Genomic DNA, 22,026 nt, shown 5'->3' on the forward strand with positions numbered 1-22,026 from the left:
ATATTGTATATGATAAATACGGTCTAAAATGCCTTAAAATTGAACCTATATATCCTCACATTTTCTCTTCCTTTTCTAAAGGTCATGTTCTACTGATTCTAAAATTTACTGAATGGCTCATAATAGATAAGAGGTAAGAGAGTCATAGTTATGGGTGGCAAGCTGTAGAAACTTCAAAAGCATTGCTAAAGATATTAAATTCTATGTAGAGTCCAACACAGATTCTTCTTCCAGCCCTTTAAAAAGTAAGAATAAAAATCCTTATGGCACACTATGAAATGCAGTTTACCTTACAGTGAACAATCAACTCTGGCTGTGCTGTTATATTTCCTGATTCATCCAGAACTTCAACCTGAAAGGGAAAAGCTGTACCATTCTCAATCTTTAGAATTTCTGAATCTGGTTTTACTTTCAATTGACAAGGAGGGCCTGTAAAAAATGCACAATTGCAGAACAATAGTTACATTTTGGATAACTTGTGAGACAGTAAATTTCAGTTTTTGCTGTCTCACAGATTATAAAGCCAAGCTACCAAGACATTTGTGGTAACAAATAATTTCCAACAATTCAGGTATATATATTTGTTTGTAGTGGAAAGTTCTACACTTTCTGTCCTTCAACACATATCATCTGCCAACTTTTTGAATTATTTTAGAAGAGAACACTTAGACAAACATGATGAAATTCAGAATATACAAGGTCTAAATACATGATGTAGTTGTGTATACATGCTATATGGATTCACATTCATCACAAAAAGAAACTTTGAGCTTTCTTGTGACATGATAAACCCAAAAATATTAATGTTGAGATATCCATTAATTGCCAAAGCTATCACAGCTAAAATGTGCATTCAAAAATATACAAAAGAAAATTTTGTTGTCATTAGTTAGAGAACAAAGTGAAGCTATTCAGGTAAGTCTATCTCCTGGAACACAATTATTTTATCAGTTTTTAAAAAGAGAAGGAAGTAATAGATTACTATTAAAAGACAGGTTCTGAAGGAACAAATATGATAATTTTTCAGAAGCATCCTTTATGCATGATTTATTAAATCTTCTATTTCAAGCTCACTGGTTGAAGAATGAGAAATAGCTTTTATTATTACTTCTTCAAAAAACAGCTTACAAAGCCAAGGATATAACGCTAGTGAGAAGAAAGAGGCAGTGAAGTATCTCTACACTGTCAAAAGCAGAATGAAGGATGAAGGTAAGTAACAGTCCAAGGTAAATAACACCAACACACAACAGTCTGTCTCAAGTCCAATCACTTCAGTGTTTTCTACATAAACCCTGAACTCCTCAAAGGATAAAGAATAGTGGACTAAACTGCATTGTTAGTCTTACAAAGAAGCAAGTATCTCTTAAACCCTGAACTCCTCAAAGGATAAAGAATAGTGGACTAAACTGCATTGTTAGTCTTACAAAGTAGAAGCAAGTATCTCTGAAAAATGAGATGGACAAGCCTGAAGCTTGGTAATCTGGGAGGCCAAAACTTTCTGTTCATATGATACTTTATATCCCAAATCCAGAAAAACCCAGGTAACAAGGGATAACAGATCTCATGTAAGGGAATCCTCTCAACCAAGACATCCACAAACATAAAATTCTGGTAAGGGCACTGTCCTTACAGACTTCTATGTTCCTGTCTTGCATTATGATAAATGCATGTAACATTAAAATTTCTGACACAATTCAACTGCCAAAGCATCTCCCTTTGCTTGGTTAAGAAACTGAATGAGCACTTTTTCAGTCATAAGAAGTTTTCTGCAGGGAGAACAGGTCAATGCAGATTAGCACAGGTGAAAAGTCTTACTGCTAAAGAAAAACAAGATAAGAAATTCATTTGTGGTGCTAGGTAGAAAAAGATTTAAAGTAATTATAAGACAAAAATGTGTCTCAAATAAGCAGACAAATATTCCATCCCCTAGAATAGTAGGTAAGATTGGGCTGTGAGTACAATGATACTCCTGCCAAGAATGAGGTGCTTTTGGCTTTATTTCCTTTCTAGTCATCACCTGGATCCTTTTTTTATGACTTACTAAATATTTTACTTTCTTGGGAGAAGCTTTTGTTAGTGTCAGAATAAAATTTAACAGAATTTCACTAAATATTTTAAGGATACTTACCAGGCTGCAATCTTATTTTAATGACTTGTGTATCTTCTTTCAAACCAGGAAGAGTAATCTTCAGATTAAAGTTCTAATGAAAAGAATAATTTAATTATTAACCTTAAATAAAACCATATATTAGTTTCACATAATCATGTCAATTTGTATATATGCTAATTTCAGAAGTCCCTAGACACTGTCTTGAAGTGCTACAAAAAATAAACATTTCCCCCCCGCCCCCGTACTGAAACTTCTTTTCCATGTTATTATAACCAGAGATGTTCAATTCAGGATTTAGATGTTAAACTACATGATTCTGAAATTATGAAAAGCAGCTGTCATAACTTTCCATTTCCTGCTTAGAGGCTGTTTTAATGAGGAAAAATATAGAAGTTAAAAAAAAGTAGTTTTAAAATAAGTGTCTGCAAATTCTGTTATTCCTTAGCAAGGCACCACTATCACTGTCCATCTCATCTTTGATTAAGTATGTAAGAAAAATAACTGCTGTAAACTGCATTACTAAAAAATTTTCACATTAAAATCGAATAATGAAAAATAGTAATCAGAATAGTTTTTTTGATTATTATGGTACGATACTATTTCTGTACTGCAAGTTCCCTATATGTTTTTTGGTCTTGCCCCTCACCAAATTTATCTCTTGCTAAAGCCTGGCACATTTGCTCCTATTTCTCATAATCCACCCCATTTGATGTCATTGTTCTTGCCCTTCACCTTAAATTCTGAACTTTGCCTACAAAATTTACTACACTGAACATCCTTTAATTTTCAATAAGCAGGTATATGCTCTTTCACCTCTTTATACATCTTTCCACCAGCAACATTATTTGCTATTTTCTAAGCAACAATATCAACAGTAAAATGGGATACCTCATCTCCTAGCTTTGTCTTTACTATGCTAGAGTGTGAGACTAAATGAAAGGATAGGAACCTGGCTAAAATACTGTGTAACTATGCCTTATAAATAATTTTAAAATATTTTTAAAATATTTTCATTTGTATTTATCAAAAGCATTAAGATCTGTTTTATGAAAAAAATCTTTTTCAAATGGAATATACATTTTGGGTTTACAGTAAAGTAGAAACTTAACAAGGTGCTGAGAATCCATCAGTAACAGGCTGGATCTGGGTAACATAAGTGTGTAAGTGCCACAAGAACAGTGGAAACAAAGAAGCTTGAGCAGACACCGTGCATATTAGCTGTTACTACTCATCATCTGAATAAGAATTAAAGATTTCATCTTCTTTAGCTTCCTATCATCTTTCAGCACAAAAGTCACCAGGATGATTTGGCTTAAACCAATCTCAGCGTTAGTTCAAACTAAGACAGCTGATTTGGCGTGCTGGGTACACTCTACACACATCCAAGTGTTGCTCAGCCCTTCTAGCTCCAGTCCCATCAGCTGTGAAAAGAGTGCAGGTATGGGGAATACAAATTGCTTCAAGTAGAGCTCTAAGAGATAATTAAAAAATATCCCAAGAAATACCTGTAGTAATTAGTGTACACCAAACTTAAGCTAAAACTACGGGACAATTCATTTTACACAAAAATTATTTTCTGTGTCTTTTTAATATGTTACTTCAAGTTTAAATTTATTAGCCTACCTTGCCCTGGCAACTATTTACACAGCCTTTAGCAGTAACACCCTTAATGACACACTTGGCTGCCACAGGTATGTCTTCATGCTTCAGTGTTAATCCACTAGAAAATACATAGAAAACAAAAGAGAATCAGTTTAAAAACAAACACAGTGTTTTAATATACAAGATACTTTCAGACATTCTTATGAAAATGAAAGCAAAAATATCAGTTAATTTATGTGAGAAATTCCCAGTATATCATTCAGATAAACCCTAAAGTATTATTATATTATTGTCACATGAAGAAAGGGAAAAAATAAGATGGCTGAATTACCTAGCTTCCAGAATTGGTTTAATGCGATTTGTCATGTGTGTTGCATGACCAAATTCATCCTGCAACTCCAAAGGAATATTAAAAGGTACTCCAATTCGAAAAGGAAGCTCCAGGAGACCCACCAAAAATTTCTCTGGTTTGCCCTCTAAGAGAAAAGGACAATACATTTTTAGAAAGAATTATGTGTGCTCCTTGGCCTTTTCTTGATTAAGGCTGCAATTAAGCCAAGAGGTTTTCAGACACAAACAGGCTGTTCAGAATACTGTTATAACCAAAGTTATGTTTATGTTCTTCTTTTTTAACTTACACTACAATAAAAACAATAGTTAAAATATAACAGCAGAAGACTACAGTATAAGAAACGTAACAGGATAGTCAAAATTCCCAAAGTATCCAAAACACCAATACAGCACCTGAAAGTGAAAAAGTTCTGTGTGGACAGCTTTTCTTGAATATTTAATTGCTTTAATTCTGGTAAAATAAATAATTCATGCAACAGAACATTTTTGTTCTACAACTGCCTCAAATTTGAGAAATAAAGATTATATAATGATGAGTATTAGAAAAAGAAACATGAGTGTATCTTTCCTGTGAAACCTGGCCCCACTACAATGCCTCTAATTAGGCACTAACAAACAAGACCTAACAGTGGTAACAAGTGGAGTGTCTATCAACTGGAACATGTAAATCAAGAACCATCAAAATGTCTTGATCAAGTAACCTTGAAAAAAAGAAGCAATGCATGCTGAGCTAAATGGTAAATTAATATCCTACCAAAAAAATTCAAACTCAAATTTCAAATTAACAACTATTTATAAAACCTAGGGGTGCCCATTATCAGGGAGCTTCCTTTGCACAAGAGACGACAGACACCTTGTATTGGCCAAAATTAGTTACTGGTTATAACAACAGAAAGACCTCAACCTTACAGTGTCTACAACTTTATCATTGCAATTGAATGACAAAATTGTAAAATGATTTGAGAAAGTAACAGTAGAATAACTTCCGCAATATTAAAGTGAGCAACTGCCAAAAGAACATGTCTGATCTAAAACCACAAACCATGTAGACTGACTTAGGAAGCTCAATTTTAACCAGCATTTATGGTGATTTTTTAGCTTATCAAGAACAACTATAAACACTCACTGACAACCTTCTGTTAGAGAAATTGAAAAAGCACTTTTGGCTGAGAAACAAATTATTCTCTTTACATTGTTCTTTTCTGGATTTTTAGAATCTACATCATAAACAGTAAGACAAATGTTAATATTTTTGAATAACAAGTGTAAAGCTTTATGGCTGCCTCTGAGAAAACACAATTGCAAAAATAAAGACTTGAAATATCTACCTTTATAAACTGACAATGTTAAAAATGTTGATTTATCTTCTAAATAAATAAAAAAGCAGCAATAGATAGCTGAAGTTGCTTTTGGTATCCCATGTGTTAGAAGGACCATACTATTAGCTAATTTGGTTTTTCAAATTTTTATTCCTTTCCATTGAGATTTGTTCATTTCAGTTGTTACAGCTGAAGGAATCTTTAATTGAATGCTGCCATACTGGGGGGAAGCCACACTGCTATTGGAAAACAATAAGATTCTCTTTTCACTTTGATAAAGAGATAAAAGAGAAGACAAGGCTGATTCCTGTTCAGAGAACAAGGTTTTTTTTCTCTTCTTTATTCACAGAAATATCTTGAGCCTTCCATGGCATGTTTTCAGACATATGTCTTGATAACTACTCTTTTCAAGTAATGCCAAACATTTTTTTCCTTTACAGTCATATAAGAATCTCTCTTTCAACTCTGCCAATACGTAGAAACTTTTAGAAGAATATGCTACATACAAAGAACTATTTTCTGCCTCAAGAATTTGCATTCAAAGCCTCTTTTGTGGAAGAAATAGAAGACATTGATTTTTTTTTCCCTCCCTTTGATCTTCTGAAAACAGATGTTAGCTGTACCTCCCAAAATGGTGACAAAAATAACAATTTTAATATTAAATGCAAAGAAATCAGCTTATTTTTTCTTTCCCTCTTCCTGTCCCCCTTGTAGATAAAGTTCACAGAATGGCTGAGGTCAGATGGGTTTTCTGGAGGTCATCTTATCCAATGCCCCTGGCTCAAGTGGGACCACCTAGAGTCAGTTGCCCAGAAACATCTTCAGGCAACTTTTGATATCGCCAAGAAAGGAAACCCCACAACTCCTTGGGCAACTTGTGCCAGCACTGCATCACCTTTCTAGTGAAGAACCCCTGCTTCCTGATGTTTGGAGAGAACCTCCTGTGTTTCAGTGTGTGCCCATTGGCTCTGGTCCTGTCACTGAGCACCACCGGAAAAAGCCTGGCTCCACCTTCTTTACACTCCCTATTGTTTACAGACATTGGTAAGACCCTCATGAGTCATCTCCAGGCAGAGCAGTCACTGCTCCTCCAGACTTTTTTCAGGTAAGAGATCATGGAATCATAGAATGGTCCTCTGAGTTGGAAAGGACCTTAAACATCATCCAATTCCAACCCCTCCCTGCTGTGGACAGGAACCCCTTCCACTAGACAAGGTTGCTGAGAGTCCCACACTACCTGGCCTTGAACACTTCCAGGGATGGGGCTACCACAACTTTTCTGGGAAAATTGTTTCACTGCCTTGGCACCATCCAGTCCCTTCATCATCTTCAGGGGCCTGTGCTAGACTCTCTCCACTATATCCATGTCTCTATGTTGTAATGTAATGTGTCCAGTTCTGGGCACAGTATCCTAGCTAGCCTAACCAGTTCTGAGCGGAGAGAAAGGATCACCTCCCTTGACCTGCTCCTAATGCAGTCCAAGAGGTTGTTGCTGCTTATTCCTGTGAGGGCACATTGCTGGTTTGTGTCCACCTGCTGCCCACCAGGACTTCCAGGTCCGTTCCTGCTGCTTTCCAGACACCTGGGTGGCAGGCAGGGGGTTGTCCTTCTGCAGGTGCAGGACTTCACCCCTCATGCTGAATTTCCTAAGGTTCCTGACAGACGATTTCAGCAGCCTGTTGAGGTCACTCTGGATGGTGGCAAATTCTCAGGCATACCAGCCACTCATCCCAGTTTTGTGTTACCAGGAAGACTTGCTAAAGGTACATTCTGTCTTGTTATCCAGAACATAAGATATTGAGGAGGGTCAAACCCCACAGCCACTCATCCCAGTTTTGTGTTACCAGGAAGACTTGCTAAAGGTACATTTTGTCTTGTTATCCAGAACATTAATGAAGATATTGAGCAGGGTCAAACCCCGTATTGACCCCTGGGATAACCCCTACTTGCTGCTCTCCAGATCACCAGACTCTGGGCTCGCTGTTCATTAATTCACCTCACTCTGTTCATCCAGTCCAAACTTCATGAGCCTCTCTGTAAGGAGCTTACTGATGAGAACCCTGCTGAAGTCTAGACGGACAACATTTACTCAGCTAGTCCTTTTATCATATAAGGTGAATCCATGCTAACTATTCCCTATGATCTTGTCCTTCACATACCTGGAAATGGTTTTCAGGATTAGTTAGTCCATCACTTTCCCACAAACTGAGATGAAGTTGACTGGCCAGTAGCTCTGTGTGTCCGCCTCCTGATTTCTGTAGATAGGAGCCTGCCCACCAGGACTTCCAGGTCCGTTCCTGCTGCTTTCCAGATACCTGGGTGGCAGGCAGGGGGTTGTCCTTCTGCAGGTGCAGGACTTCACCCCTCATGCTGAATTTCCTAAGGCTCCTGACAGATGATTTCAGCAGCCTGTTGAGGTCACTCTGGATGGTGGCAAATTCTCAGGCATACCAGCCACTCATCCCAGTTTTGTGTTACCAGGAAGACTTGCTAAAGGTACATTTTGTCTTGTTATCCAGAACATTAATGAAGATATTGAGCAGGGTCAAACCCCGTATTGACCCCTGGGATAACCCCTACTTGCTGCTCTCCAGATCACCAGACTCTGGGCTCGCTGTTCATTAATTCACCTCACTCTGTTCATCCAGTCCAAACTTCATGAGCCTCTCTGTAAGGAGCTTACTGATGAGAACCCTGCTGAAGTCTAGACGGACAACATTTACTCAGCTAGTCCTTTTATCATATAAGGTGAATCCATGCTAACTATTCCCTATGATCTTGTCCTTCACATACCTGGAAATGGTTTTCAGGATTAGTTAGTCCATCACTTTCCCACAAACTGAGATGAAGTTGACTAGCCAGTAGCTCTGTGTGTCCTCCTCCTGTATTTCTGTAGATAGGAGTGATGTTTTCCTCAAAACATCAGGCAGTTCTCTCAATTGCCATGATTATTCAATTAGTGTGAGTGGCCTCATAAGGATAACAGCCAACTCCCTCTGGCTCATGAGTGCATCCCATCATGGCCCATGGACTTGGGTATCACCAGTTTGCTTAGGTACTCCCTGGCCTGATCATCTTCCACCAAGGATGTATCCTCCTTGCCCCAGACGTTCCACCAGTCTTTGGGGTCTGGGATTCCTGAGGTCTGTCTTACTAGAAAATACTTAGGCAGACGATTTCAGTATCTCAGCCTTTTCCACATCCTGTGTTCCCTGCCTCATTCAACAATGGGCTCATGTTTATTTCAGCCATCCTTTTGTCACCTATGTATTTAAAGAAGTCTACTTGACTTTGATATCACTTGCTAGTACAGTGGGCTCATGTTTATTTCAGCCATCCTTTTGTCACCTATGTATTTAAAGAAGTCTATCTTCTTGACTTTGATATCACTTGCTAGCGATTCCATTTTCAATTCCAATTGGACTTGGGCTTTCCTAAACCCATCCCTGCATGCTTGGATAGTGTCTGTATTCCTCCCTGGTTACTTAGTCCCATTTCCACCTTCTGTATACTTCTTTGCATTGAGTTTTGCCAGTAGCTCCTTGTTCATACATGCAAGGAGCTTGAACGGATATTTTTGTCTAACTGACAGGAATTTTTGTCTGACTTTCTAGTCATTGTGATGAACTAGATTTGAACTTGGAAGTGACTGTGAATACTAACAAACTTGGGCCTCCAGGCTGTCCAGTGCCTCTTTCCACAGAACTCAAGATTTGAACTTGGAAGTGACTGTGAATACTAACAAACTTGTTTGGGCCTCCAGTCTGTCCAGTGCCTCTTTCCACAGAACTCTAACAGGCAGATCTTTGAGGAGGCCAGAGTCTTCTCCTGAAGTTCAGGTTGTAAACTTCCTTTTTGCTCTTCTTCCAGTCTTTCTGGATTACTCTGCCTTTGAGTACTACCTCCCAAGGGACTCTGTCAACCACTCACCTGAACAGGCCAAATTCTGCCCTCTGGAAGTCCAAGCTGACAGTTCTGCTAACTCTTCTCCTTACTTCAAGAACAGTGAACACTGTGTGCTCAAGACAATCACCCACCAGTCCTTCTCTGTTCACAAAAAGAAAGTCACAAAGAGCCTCCCTAGCTGGCTCCCTCTCTAATTGTGTCAGCAAGTTCTCTTCAACACACTCTAGGAACCTTGTAGACCATTTCCTCTCTAATGTGTTTTATTTCAAGTAGACATCTGGTAAGGTGGAGTCCCCCACAAGGACCTGTGATTGTGACACTTCCCCCAGCTGTTTATGTATTTCATCTGCCTCTGCATCCCAGCTGGGTGGTCTGTAACAGGCTCCCACCACAGTATATGCCTTGATGGCCTTTCATGCTCTCTTAGCCACAAACACTCAACATTAATTGTCACCATCATCAAGCTCCAGAAAGTCTAAACACTCCCAGGCTACCCCACGACCTCTCCTTTCACTCTGACCCTTTCTGAAATGAGTATTCTAGTAAGCATTGCAGTAAAGAGATACATCCATTACAACCAAGTGAGAATGTAGTTTTGCATAGGATTCTTCCTTAATTATTTTTAAAAATACTTCAATCTCAACATGCTTATTTTAAACGTATAACCTGTTTTTAATGAGTTTCTGTGGTTTATGCATGAAAGTTGGCCTAACAAATACTAGTTTTATGAATATTTATGTCAATAATGGCATGAGGAAAAAGGGTGATTCTAATGAAGTTTATTTTTTTAAGTACATTTGGGAAAGCTCACATCAAGGAGCTTTAGATTCCATCAAAACTTTATTTTTTATGTAAAACTGCCTGCCACAGAGCCAACAAATTTGGGAAAGCTCACATCAAGGAGCTTTAGATTCCATCAAAACTTTATTTTTTATGCCTGCCACAGAGCCAACAAACTATATGCGAGATCAACACCTACTACTACTACAAAAAAAACAAACATTTTCCTGCAAATTCTTCAAATTTGATATGCAAATGTGACTTCAGTGCAGAAAACCACATCTCAACTAGGACATGAGAAATTTTGATATACAATGACTCAAAAACACTAAAAGTAGGAAAAAAGATGGGAATACTCACCTACAATAGTAAATTTAAATACTTTAGATGGCAAAGGCCTTCCTGCATAAGTGTCTGCATTGCTTTCATTCAACACTACTTGCAGTTTCAAGGAGTAGTTACCAAGTTTCTGAAGATTTTCTAAACAGATATAAAAGTACAATTAGAAAGAAAAAAAATTATAAACAAACTGAAGGTATCAAATATGCAACTTACCCATTTTTTTGAACCAGTATGGCCACTTGCCTCCATGCTGACTGATATGGGAAATTATTTCTTTATTCTCAGTAGGTGCTGCAAAACAAACACTTAGCTCATGTATTTAGATTTTAAACCATAATTCTTAACTTTTTCAAGCATTGGTATCACTTAAGTATTACTATCACTTCTGGATCTAAGTAACATCAATTCAACTTCACAACTAAACACACCGATCACAGCTAAACAAATCAGTTCCCTGTCTAATCCCATTTTAATTAAAACTTGCTAGCCTCAGGCACATTGCACTGAAAGTAGCAGGTTTGTAAAGGTGAATTTTGTTAGCTCTTTGGTTGTACATTCCCTGTAAGTAGGAGCACTCTGCACTCCATGCTGGCAGTGGATTAAACTTACAAATGACTGCAGCAAAATTGCTTAAATGGGAGCAATCATAAAAATGTGCAGTTGACAGAAAATATAATGGAAGAAAAAAAAAATTCCTGTTTTGCTCCAAATTGTTTCATCTGTCTTTATAAACCTCTGCAGAATTAAGACACAAACAAAAACAGAACACACTGGAACTCTGAGGCAGTTTTAGTGACTGGTTCTATAACCTAAGATAAATACAGAAGTAAGAGTTATTGTTGGAAGTGTCAAGAGGTATTAATACTTTGTATTTTCTCCCAAAACACACTTCAGAATATAGAATGTGACTGTAATAAGACTACACAGAATAAAAAGAAATGAAGTAAAAACACAAATTGTTTATAGCTAAGCAAAACTGTTTCAAGACCTTGTTCTTGCACCAAATGGCATACATAAGATAAAGTAAGAGCTGTCAATGAGACTTTATCATTCTCTTACCCTAATGCAAACCCTAACTTTTAATCAAAGATTGTATAATAAGACTCCTCAGTAACAGATCAGGTGTCTCATAGCTCAGGTCCCTTGGTAGCCCATAGTACAGTTCACCAAGTATTCCACTCTTCAAAAGAGAAGAGAAACTTTTTTTACACTATATTTGCTCCTGGCCTTAGTATAGATGTAACCACATTTCTCTCATTTATACAATTAGAGGTTTGAGTTTCGCTAGGTGTGCTATGCTCAAATCATCACTTATAGGACTTATTCCTTGCTCTTGTGAAGAATATGAGGATTACACTACTGACTCTTCAACTGAGTAGAGAAAAAAGCTAACACAGGAAGCAGTGGAAACAGTTAAAAGTGCAAATTCCCATCAATGAATGGGTCAGGAGACATGAAAGGTCTGAAGGCAGAATTTTCAGTGATCCTAAAAATGGCCCTGATAAAACAGAACAATAGAAACACCATGTCTCTCTCCATACTTCCCGACATCAGGATGCCGTATCTTATTAAGCTTGCAAAACACTGTTTTGTCACACATGCTGATAGGACTGTTTGATAATCTATATTAAATGAACAGCTCGAGTTCAATTCCAACCTCTTCATGTCCCACCACACTATGCTGGACAATGGTCATGCACAACAGCCAGCTGCCATAAGCAAGTGCCATTAAAATACCACGTGTAGCCTCATGACATGTACACTAAACTTTAGCTAAGATACTTCCATTTGGTTTCCTTGACATCTATCACTACAATAACCCCAGAAAACTATTTTTACAACTCCTAACAGATGAAGGAATTGGATATTCCTATGGTGTATGGAAATAAAGAAGATTTTAGGTTTCTACAAGTTTCAAATACATTTGACACATGCAGAATTGGAGAATTTAGTGTTCTATGTTCAAAACAAAACTTGAGTGATTTCAGCTGCCTTGGACAGAATGCAATTCTTAAAAATGTGAAGCACCCACAAAACAGAAACCACAAAACAGTAAATGAAATTTGATGTTTTAAAACTTCTGAAGCTAATTTACGTTAGATATTAAACAACTCTGATCCCCACTTTTATGCACTTCATGTAAATTGCTACACTAATTACAGAAACATTATCCATTTTACCCATGTTCTTATGCAGGTTAAGTAGACAGGCTGGAATTAATAGGCCATCCTTACTTGTGACAGAAGATGTAATCAAAACACAGCATTAAGACAATACATGGTATTGAGGCAGTTGTCACTTCATGAAAAGTGGCTTTGAAATGCTACATGCACTGATGGAGTATTGTCTGACTACCACATGCATTAATCAAATTCTAATATGTATTTTAAATACATACATGTATTATACAATCAAATACCTTATTATCCATGATGAACTTTAAAAACAATAGAGATACAATTAAATATAATGAAATACTCACAATGCAAAATAACTTTGAGTTCAACAAGAAGTTTCTTTGAACCTCCGTGGCTTGTACCTGGAAGTTTTTGCATTGCTTCTCCTTTTTTATTTAAAATTTCTATTCTTAATGCTCCTGAATTTAAAATGAAAAACAGACTTATTTTTAAAATATGTTATGGATTAAAAGTGATCAGAGATTTCTGTATGCATGTCTCTTTAACAAGGGTGCACAAAGCATTTTTAAATTGGAGTTTAATATTTGAGTATTTGGAAGAAAAAAAGTATACCTATTGGTGTACCAGCAAGTCTTGTTTCATTTGGAAACAACTCATCTCCTTCAGGCCATGTTACTGATAATTTGTCAGGAAGTCTTATAAAAAAAAAAAAGGTGAACATTTTTTCAGTAAGTTTAAATAAAGATCAATTTATCTTCAGTTAAATACACATGGAACTATTTTTGTGGTAGGGAAAGAAAAAACAAATCCCAACCTATTTCTTCTTGGTTCATATTTTCTTTTTGTTTCTACTGAAACAGCTGATTGCTTTCCCATTTAGGAATAAAACTGAATTTTGTTTGATTCCTAATTAAATACAAAAACTATAATTAGGAACTCCACAATTATGTAAATGTTACCTAGTGCTTACCTTGCCATTTCATCCTCTATGTATTTTTTAACGACTTTGTCAGACACTGTTCTGTCAAGTTTTGAGATTGGAATAATTTTTGTTTCAGCATACAATGCCTGTGGTTCCTGAAATAAAAATTCAGTGCAGTTATAAATGGTCAGACTTTATAACAGATCAGACAAGAAAGACCTCCCAATCAAGGGACTAAAAAAGTCAACACAGACATAATGCAATATGCTAACAAATACTACTTGGTGAAACTACTGTTTTAAAACCACAGTTTTAAAATTGCTAATTTTAATAGATTCACATTAAAGCTCAAGTTGAGTATTTCTAGACTGCTGATTGTAAAAAGTTACATTAAGAGTATTTACTGTTGTTTAAAGTAATTTAATCAGGTCAGACAAGGGATTATGTTTAAAGATTTAAGATCCACACTAGCTGTGTGAATCCTTTCTGTATTTCTTCTTACCAAAGCAATTTGAACCTCTCCCCCAGTGGCAAATATATCCCCATCATGGTCCCCATACAAGTAAAATTTCTCAATGCTTCCATAGAATATTGGATGAGTCTTAGTAGTTTTCACCTATAAGAAGAAGACGCCAATTAATTCATTACTCCTGCATCAAATGCACAGTACCTGCCTTTTATACAGTTCAACAAACTTACCAGCTGTCCTGTTTTGTATGTTTTTCCATCCCACTCTATTGCAGCATACATTGTCCAAGGGCTCTGCATTCTTTTGGATGCTATGTCACTACGTACAGTTATTCCTTTAAAGACTGTGAATTTTATCTGTTTGTCATATTTTTCATGACAGTCTTTGAGCCACAGAGTAAATTCTCTGTCAATTTTCATTCGCTGCTCCTATAAAGAGATTACAAAATTAGTACATATTAACAATGTATTATAATACTTCAATCTGACCACATCAGAAGCCTGAACAATTGTAAGAGTACAGAGATACTGTACTCAAACAAAAAGCCAAAAAGACACACACACAAAAAGAACAAAAGAACAAACAGAAAAGAATGAAACACACAAACAGAAGCAAAGAAAAAAAAGAATTATTCAGTTTGAAAACTTAAAAAAATTCTAGGAAAGCTACACTTCCCCCAGCAGTCATATTCCTTTAGGAAGAAGGTCTTTCCATAAAAACTGTCTTTAACAACTAAAGTAATTGTTCAAGAAAATAAAAGGAAAAATACTGAGTCTTAAGTTTTCAGATTTAAAGACTCAGCTTTACTACTCACTAAACCAGAGAGACATGAAGAAATAACCAGTGAGCAAAGGTTTCTGTATTACATGCACTGAACTTCACCAAGAAGAAACAACAGAATGCAGTAATTACCTGTCCATTGAAGATTCTTGTGAACAGAGTATTCTTATCCTTTAGCTTCAGCTCCAGATCCATGAAAGTGAGTTTGTTTGTGCTGACCTGGAACTTATCATTGGTAAACAACGCACCAGAAATTCTGTTGTAGCATTCAATTGGTGCCAATCCTCTCTTCTTTGGAGGAGCGCACCAGTCAAAACTTAAAAGGAGAAAGTCATTACAATCCTTTTTTATAAAGATAGGTTTACTCTATAGAAAGAGACTGCACAAACACATCACCACTTACTCTTCTACAGTTGTGTATGGTATTAATCTTCCATTCCAAAAACACTCAAAAATAGGCCTTTTTCCTCTGGCACCTTTTTCTACTAAAAGACAGTCATCGTCATCATCATCATTTAATCCTTGATAAAAAAAAAAAAGACAGTCTCCTTGAATATATTTCCTTAAAAAACTAAAATAATATCAAAACCCATAGCAATCTTAATGAAGAAGTACTATTGTTATTACATTCAGCACAGTAGCAATGCACATTATATCAGGCTCATTACATACAATATTACATTTTTTTTCTTGTTTTAGAACTACCAAAGCAGAAAAACTAAGGAAGGTAAAGAAAAATTCTAAATGGAAGTTATATATTACCAAACTCAAAAATTTAAAATGTGTTACTTTTTCCTTAGTTTCAACTGATGTTCTTGTAAGTATCATGAAATCCTGTCCCAATTAACTCAAGATTTGTTTTGTCAAAAAAAAAAAAGGCACGAGTATTTTAAAACCCCTAGCATTTGAAAACTCACAACTGAGTAAAGCAAATTTTAAACAAAAGACTTCAGACTACATGTTGTCCTTTGCAGTATTTCATTACTAGAATCTCTTGAATCTAACTGCTCATATTTTATTACTTTGTTGGAGCAAAGATGTAGTCAAGAAAGTGCGAAGTTTAACTGGAGTTGAAATTCTGTAAGAGTTTATAATAAGTTCCATAAGAGTTTATAATTTGAAATCAGATGGCGTTATGCCAAAGATCAAGTTTACAGGAATGAGTTACCACAACAGCCAATTCACAGGATCTGTTCATCCAAAAGAATGCGAACTTTTCTGTTCTGTCACAACCTAAATCAGGTAATAATTTGCACTTCAACTTAAAATTGTTCTGGTTTGTATTTCATTAAAATATTTAGAGTAGTAGTACTGTCTATGATAGGACTGACATGCAGCAAAACATTTCACTTACTTGATGGAAAACATGGATCATCAGGGTATGTTTCTTTATCATAAAGGAAGGGATGGTATCGGATGATGCCTTCAACTATACCTTCTTCTTCAACATGTGCCTTAAACTCAAAACAATCTGCTGCAGTGTTTATATACAATGTCTGCATGTCATCTTTGATCTCCCTCAGATTGACAATCTTTGGTACTTTTCCCTTTTCAAACATTGAAATCTGGGAAAAAGGAAAACAAGTTGATTTCCCTTAGAGCAGAAAACTTACAGTAATAAGCACTTTGACAATTGACTGTTAGCAAAGGAGTTAGTTCCTTCACTGCAATGCCAAACAGAATTACTTCAAAAAATTAAACTACATACACATCTTCAATGCTGTATTTTAAAATGCATGATTACAGAGAAACAGGCACAATATAAAATAAGTTGCCATCAAAGAGGACTTTCGACTAACTTGTATAAAATCTCTTACCTGAATATCGATGTTGTTGAAAGGGCTTATTTCTTTTGTTACAGCATTAGCTTCATTTCCTTTTGGTCCATGGATATAATAGTGATAGATATGTCTGAAATACATTTCAGGAAAAAAACGAAACCAGCAAGTGAAATTTAAAAATTGCACATTATAATTGTAAAAAATTCTAAATAAGCTTGTATTTTTATTAAAATATAACTGGTTTGTTGCACTGTTATAAATCAACTCCTTGACAACATATATCTGGTACAAAATATTTACTAAAGGGAGTGATTCCTTTTCATTCCTCTCACCTCTGACATGCACAATCACACTAAGACCAATTTTTGAGTAAAATAATTGGAAACAAATTTGAAAAAAAATGAGTAAGGGAAAAAAATACAATTGTTACATGGCTACAGATCCTTTACATCAAAGGGCAAACTAAAAAAACTACTGTAAATTGTTCTCCACTCTGGAAATCAGAAAGAACTAAAGCCACAAATCTTTCCGCTCTTGGTCTCTGATACCAGTTTTATATCAATTATCTAATAGTGATTGATCGTTACATATTTCTATTACTATCTTTACACTATTTACACAAATTTGAATATAGGTAGGAGTCATGGATGTGATCTGCATAATAGAAATAATTTTTCAGCTGTAAACATTGCTTTCTAACTATCATTTTTCCTCACTGAAGAAGTTTCAAAAAATCCACATGGTCAAATAATTTCATAGAGATATGCAATTGGAGAAAACTGAGGAACTTAACTCCATGTACTTCAACTTTTCAGCAAGCTAGCTAGTTCTTCCAACTTCAAAGACTGAATCCTTAAACCTCTGGGGGATGGTTTGGAGAAAAATGAGATTGTACTAGACAAAGGGACCAAATGCATGACTAAAGTCAAATGCACCCGCAAGTTTATAGCTGCTTTGCTTGACCTCCACTGCACTAAATGTTCCCCAAAGAGAAATGCTGGCTCCCAGAAAAAAGCTCCTCCTGGTCTCATTGCTCAGGATTTTATGGTATGTCCCAATTGCTTAGTATTTTGTGAGCATGTATTCCAGACTTCAAAAGGCAGTCTTCTGGCCTTAAGGCATTGTTATTTTAGGGGTTCATCTTCAAACAAATGACAAGGGCTATGCTGCAGCGCATTGAAGCGAAATGAAACTGGTATCATGCACGTGTGGCAGAAGGCATGGCAGCAGGGAATGGGGAGGTGATTGAGTGGAAAAGGGTCATTACAGCTGAAATAGTGACACAGAACTGTGTAGCACTGGAAGGCTAAATGAGTGGTTTTACTCTAACAGCTACAGGGCATATATCTGAATAATTGCACCTGGGCTCCATCCGAAACAGAAGCAGCTCTTTCACTTCAAGAGATGGTTGGAAAGAACTAACACACGTTTAAGTGTGAGTGTTCACTTGATGGGCACCTAGAAGCTAACGAGGGATCTAAATTATCCTCTGCAGATAGATGTACCCTATATTTTCATGACGTTAAAAATGGCTTCAGTAACAAGTTTTTATGTGCAACACTGAATGACATTTCACACAGTAATGTATTACCTAATTCTTATATTAGTCCTCTTAAGTACACCTTTTATTATCATAAATAATAAAATAAATATAGAAAATTAATAAATATTTATTATTTATTTATAAATAAATAATAAAATAAAATCATAGTTTGAAAACAAAGTTCTGTAGTTTGTCAGATTTCAAAATTGTCTACAACTTTGTATTTCAGTTTACATTCACAGATGGATCCATCATCTTAACAGGTAAGCCCAAACTATTCACAGGTATCTTCAGGCTCTGCAGGCCCACTGATGACATTATTACAGTACAGAGCAGATAGTGTCATATATCCTTCTTCCTCTTAAACTGGGATGAAGAGCAGTACTTTCTTTTATTGTTGTTTAAAAAAGTCAACCAACCAAAAGATCCCCCTAAAACTGTAAATACAAAGACAGGTACCAACTCTAGGAGCACAGCTGTGAGCAAAGTAACTGATGAAATTATTAGCAACTAGACAAACAACTTCTACCATTAGTAATACACCATTAAATTAATAGGCTACTAAAAATGACAGTGGATAATTATGTATCAATCATCAAGTCACATTTTTGCTTGGGGGTGCCCCATTCAATTGTGCTTGTTTCTGTAAAATTGGTTAGACAGGGAGGCTAATTGTATCAACAGCCTTAAAAGGAATAAGGCCAATATCAAAGTACAAAAACGAAGCAGTTCATAATTATTTGACTTTGTCAGTAGCCCACTTTAAATAAAATCTTTTAAATCACCAACTTACGCCAGCTGCCTTGTCCAAAGATGAAAGTAGTTTTTCAAGTACTGCATGTGATCTGGTTGTACACCTGTAATGATAACTGCTGTGAAACTCTCTTTATCCCTTTCTTCTAATATTAGATTATGAAGAAATCTTTCATCATCACTTGTGATGTGAGTAGAATCAGATGGCTACAAAAAGAGTAAAATAATAAGAGCAGGGATGTAAACTGAATTTCTGAACTCCCATCAACTTGAAAGGGATTAAAAATCATAACAGAAAAGTAATACAGAACACATGATGCTAAGTATCACAAAGGATTAAAGCTTAAAATAAAAGTTTCCAAATTAAAGTCAACAAGCTGAGAATGTGACATCACTAATGTTTATTTTCAACTCACTTTCATGACAGCACTTAAAGTGTGCAGTCTAGAAATGGATTTAATCATGTTGAATGCAGCACTGTGTGACATCCATGTTCTCATCCATCAAGTGGAAGCATTAAGTGCTCAAGACATTAAGCCCTCTTTAAGAAAACAAAGCCAAAAAAAAATTGTTGGCTTTTAAAGGGATAGACTGCTTTCTGTAGTAGAAAGTCAAGTGGAAGAAACACTTTTGCTGTAAAAGAAAAAATGGTGAATCCTCAATTCCAGATGAAATGTTGAGTAGTCTAACAGAGAGATTCCTGATTCCAGAAACTACTGATTGTCTTTTCCTGAATGGATGCACTTTGCTCTTTTGACAGTTTTCTAAAGTGCAGAGGGACACTGCGGTTGATGTCATGCTTCACACTGGACCAGTGAGTAATCCCTTATATTTGGTACACACAGAAAAAAACCCTGTTTTTAAAACAAAGATTAAGATCTTTCTAGTGAATGTAAACAATTGCTACAACTGAGAAGATATGTTGTAGTAAATGCAGCTACATGCCTTATTTTGCAAGAAAGCAGACAAACCCCACATTAATAAGGCAGGAAAGGAGACATGTCCTACCTAACCATACTTAGGTGAAATAGTTAAGGGTGTTCTATCAAGACTTACTTTCCCCAGGGAATCAAAGAGCTCGCCTTCGCTAAGAGGGTAATCAAACCATTTTTGACAATGTTCATCAAAGAAGACCCCATCTCTTTTTCCTGCCCACAGCATAGCCTGGACTATTCTATGCTAGTGATGGGATTGGTCATAATAAAGAAAAGCCAGAGCTGCTTGGTCCTCATCTCCATGTGATCTGACAAACCTAGAAGCTGCACACTGAGGCTGAACAAGTGCCACTTGGTACAGGATGGAAGAAATTTACAGACTGAAAGAGCCTCCAAAATATCATTCCCAAATTATCTGGTTGCCTTCCCGCTACACATGACAAACTACTATGGTACCTCCCCCTACATTACTACCCTCTATCTCAAGTAGAAAATTACTATTTACTTCTCTGCAGTATTCAATGGTCCAGAGAAATGACTGCAGTGAAGACAGGTGCCTATTACCCATCAAGGAAAGATGACTAGCAGGGATACCATTAATACAACTTCTCTTCAGTGTTATGGCCTTGTTCTAAAGTCCCTTTTGTTTCATATTAGTTACATCTTGATTTCTTTGCAAAACAAACTTCCTTCACTTCCAATTGGCTCAAAGGCTTAATTATTCTTCTCACACTAGTAATCAATTTACAATTTCTACCTCTGCCACAGTATTCTCTTGCTGATGTATGTGCAGTGCAGACCATTTTTCAAGTCATTAGTGATATGAATTTACACATTTTATTTCACACCAATATAATGAACTGGCCTAGGTATTTCAATGATTTACAAAAAAAATTCCTAAACTTGAGTTTTAGGAATCTTTTAGGGGAACCTCTAATATCTTCACACTTCACTTTGCACATCATCTCCTCCCTCTTGGATAGTTACAAGTTATTGCTTCATTCTAAAGAGAACTTTACTTGCATTTTTAACAGTGTCAATTTAACTGTGATTTTATATTATTACCACAACTTTTCAAACAGCTGATTGCACCACCTTCTTGAACTCTTTAATAGTACCTATGCATCTCATTCAGCTACTTTCTTTCAACTTATGCCTGTCCATTTGTCTTCTCCTTTATATCATCCAACCTTTCTCTTTAATATCAAGTAGGGAGGGAAAGCATTTGTACCCCTTACAATAAAGCAGATTTTGTCCGTTTTTATTTTCTGTTTCTATTTTTTGAGTCTGTTATTGTAGAGCAAATAAAAACAAAACTCTGGCCATTCATTCTTTGTTGCAACTCACTGACCCAGAACTGGAATGATAAAAACCTTATTTACCTACTGTTCCTTTCTCATCCATACAAAACACCAAGAACACTGATATAGCCCATCAGATACAGGCTCAAGGTCTGACTACTTTGTCATATATACCATCCATTTTTCCTCCCATCTGCACCCATAGCTACATCTTTGCCTCTCCCTCCTTGCCCAAAAATATCCAAAGAACAGATCTTTTCAGTCTTCCTCCTTATCTTACACCTTTTTTACTTAGCTCTTCATGAAAAGCATCAGGACTGCAGAGTTTAGTTTTCAGTTAAACAGTTCATTTACTTTACAACATTTATGAATGTTTATAAAACCAACAGATTTTGTTGGTCTGGCTGGACTTTTCTCCCATATGCAGATTAGTCTTACATACTTCTAAACAGTACAATTTGGTTCCCTAATTTATTCTTTAATGCTTCAGAGAAAATTCATTTTTGTTTCATATACAACAAAAACATTTTCTGTGCTTAGAAAAGTATTTTTCTTAACCTGACATGTAAAACTGTAAAGCATTTCTGCCATTTAACCTTAACTGAAAATAGGAAAAAGCATCACATAAAAATAAGGCATAAATTGTCTTCAGTGTCTTCAAGTTCTTGGTTACTTCCTTTTATACTACAGGGTGCAAATGATTCAATAAGATGAAGATATCCCCAGATAAGTATTACAGGAATTACACAGTTAAATCACATAAACCTGGGATAGGTTTCAATTATAAATGTGAGAATCTTAAGTCTATTTACCTTTCTGTTTCGAATGAATCCTGTATATATTGCTTCTTTGTTTTTCTCCTTCTTTTCAAAATCCTCTTTAGAAAGGACAAGTTCATGAACATCCTGAGATGTTGCAGGCTTGCTTATCATCTGATTTTATGAAAGAAACAGCATTTAAAACCAAAAGAAGACTTAAAATTAACATAACAAAA

General features: G+C 36.0%; 1 protein-coding gene across 2 annotated transcripts in view; it reads right to left on the reverse strand.

Moving 5' to 3' along the window:
- Nucleotides 1–22,026, reverse strand: part of SMCHD1 (structural maintenance of chromosomes flexible hinge domain containing 1) — a 70,445-nt gene that overhangs the window by 31,428 nt on the left and 16,991 nt on the right. For both annotated transcript variants that reach the window (XM_039706261.1, XM_039706263.1), the window contains 17 exons: nucleotides 21,845–21,964; nucleotides 18,837–19,003; nucleotides 16,537–16,630; nucleotides 16,074–16,284; nucleotides 15,123–15,240; nucleotides 14,852–15,035; nucleotides 14,170–14,367; nucleotides 13,973–14,086; nucleotides 13,519–13,625; nucleotides 13,161–13,243; nucleotides 12,893–13,006; nucleotides 10,624–10,701; nucleotides 10,429–10,548; nucleotides 4,044–4,188; nucleotides 3,734–3,830; nucleotides 2,129–2,201; nucleotides 290–429 (listed from right to left, as the gene is read on the reverse strand). In XM_039706261.1, the coding sequence (XP_039562195.1) occupies nucleotides 290–429; nucleotides 2,129–2,201; nucleotides 3,734–3,830; nucleotides 4,044–4,188; nucleotides 10,429–10,548; nucleotides 10,624–10,701; nucleotides 12,893–13,006; nucleotides 13,161–13,243; nucleotides 13,519–13,625; nucleotides 13,973–14,086; nucleotides 14,170–14,367; nucleotides 14,852–15,035; nucleotides 15,123–15,240; nucleotides 16,074–16,284; nucleotides 16,537–16,630; nucleotides 18,837–19,003; nucleotides 21,845–21,964 (2,163 nt within the window). The remainder of the gene's footprint in view (nucleotides 1–289; nucleotides 430–2,128; nucleotides 2,202–3,733; nucleotides 3,831–4,043; nucleotides 4,189–10,428; nucleotides 10,549–10,623; nucleotides 10,702–12,892; nucleotides 13,007–13,160; nucleotides 13,244–13,518; nucleotides 13,626–13,972; nucleotides 14,087–14,169; nucleotides 14,368–14,851; nucleotides 15,036–15,122; nucleotides 15,241–16,073; nucleotides 16,285–16,536; nucleotides 16,631–18,836; nucleotides 19,004–21,844; nucleotides 21,965–22,026) is intronic.

This window comes from Passer montanus, unplaced genomic scaffold, assembly GCF_014805655.1.
Source record: "Passer montanus isolate IOZ18808 unplaced genomic scaffold, ASM1480565v1 scaffold19, whole genome shotgun sequence".
Classification (NCBI taxonomy): domain Eukaryota; kingdom Metazoa; phylum Chordata; class Aves; order Passeriformes; family Passeridae; genus Passer; species Passer montanus.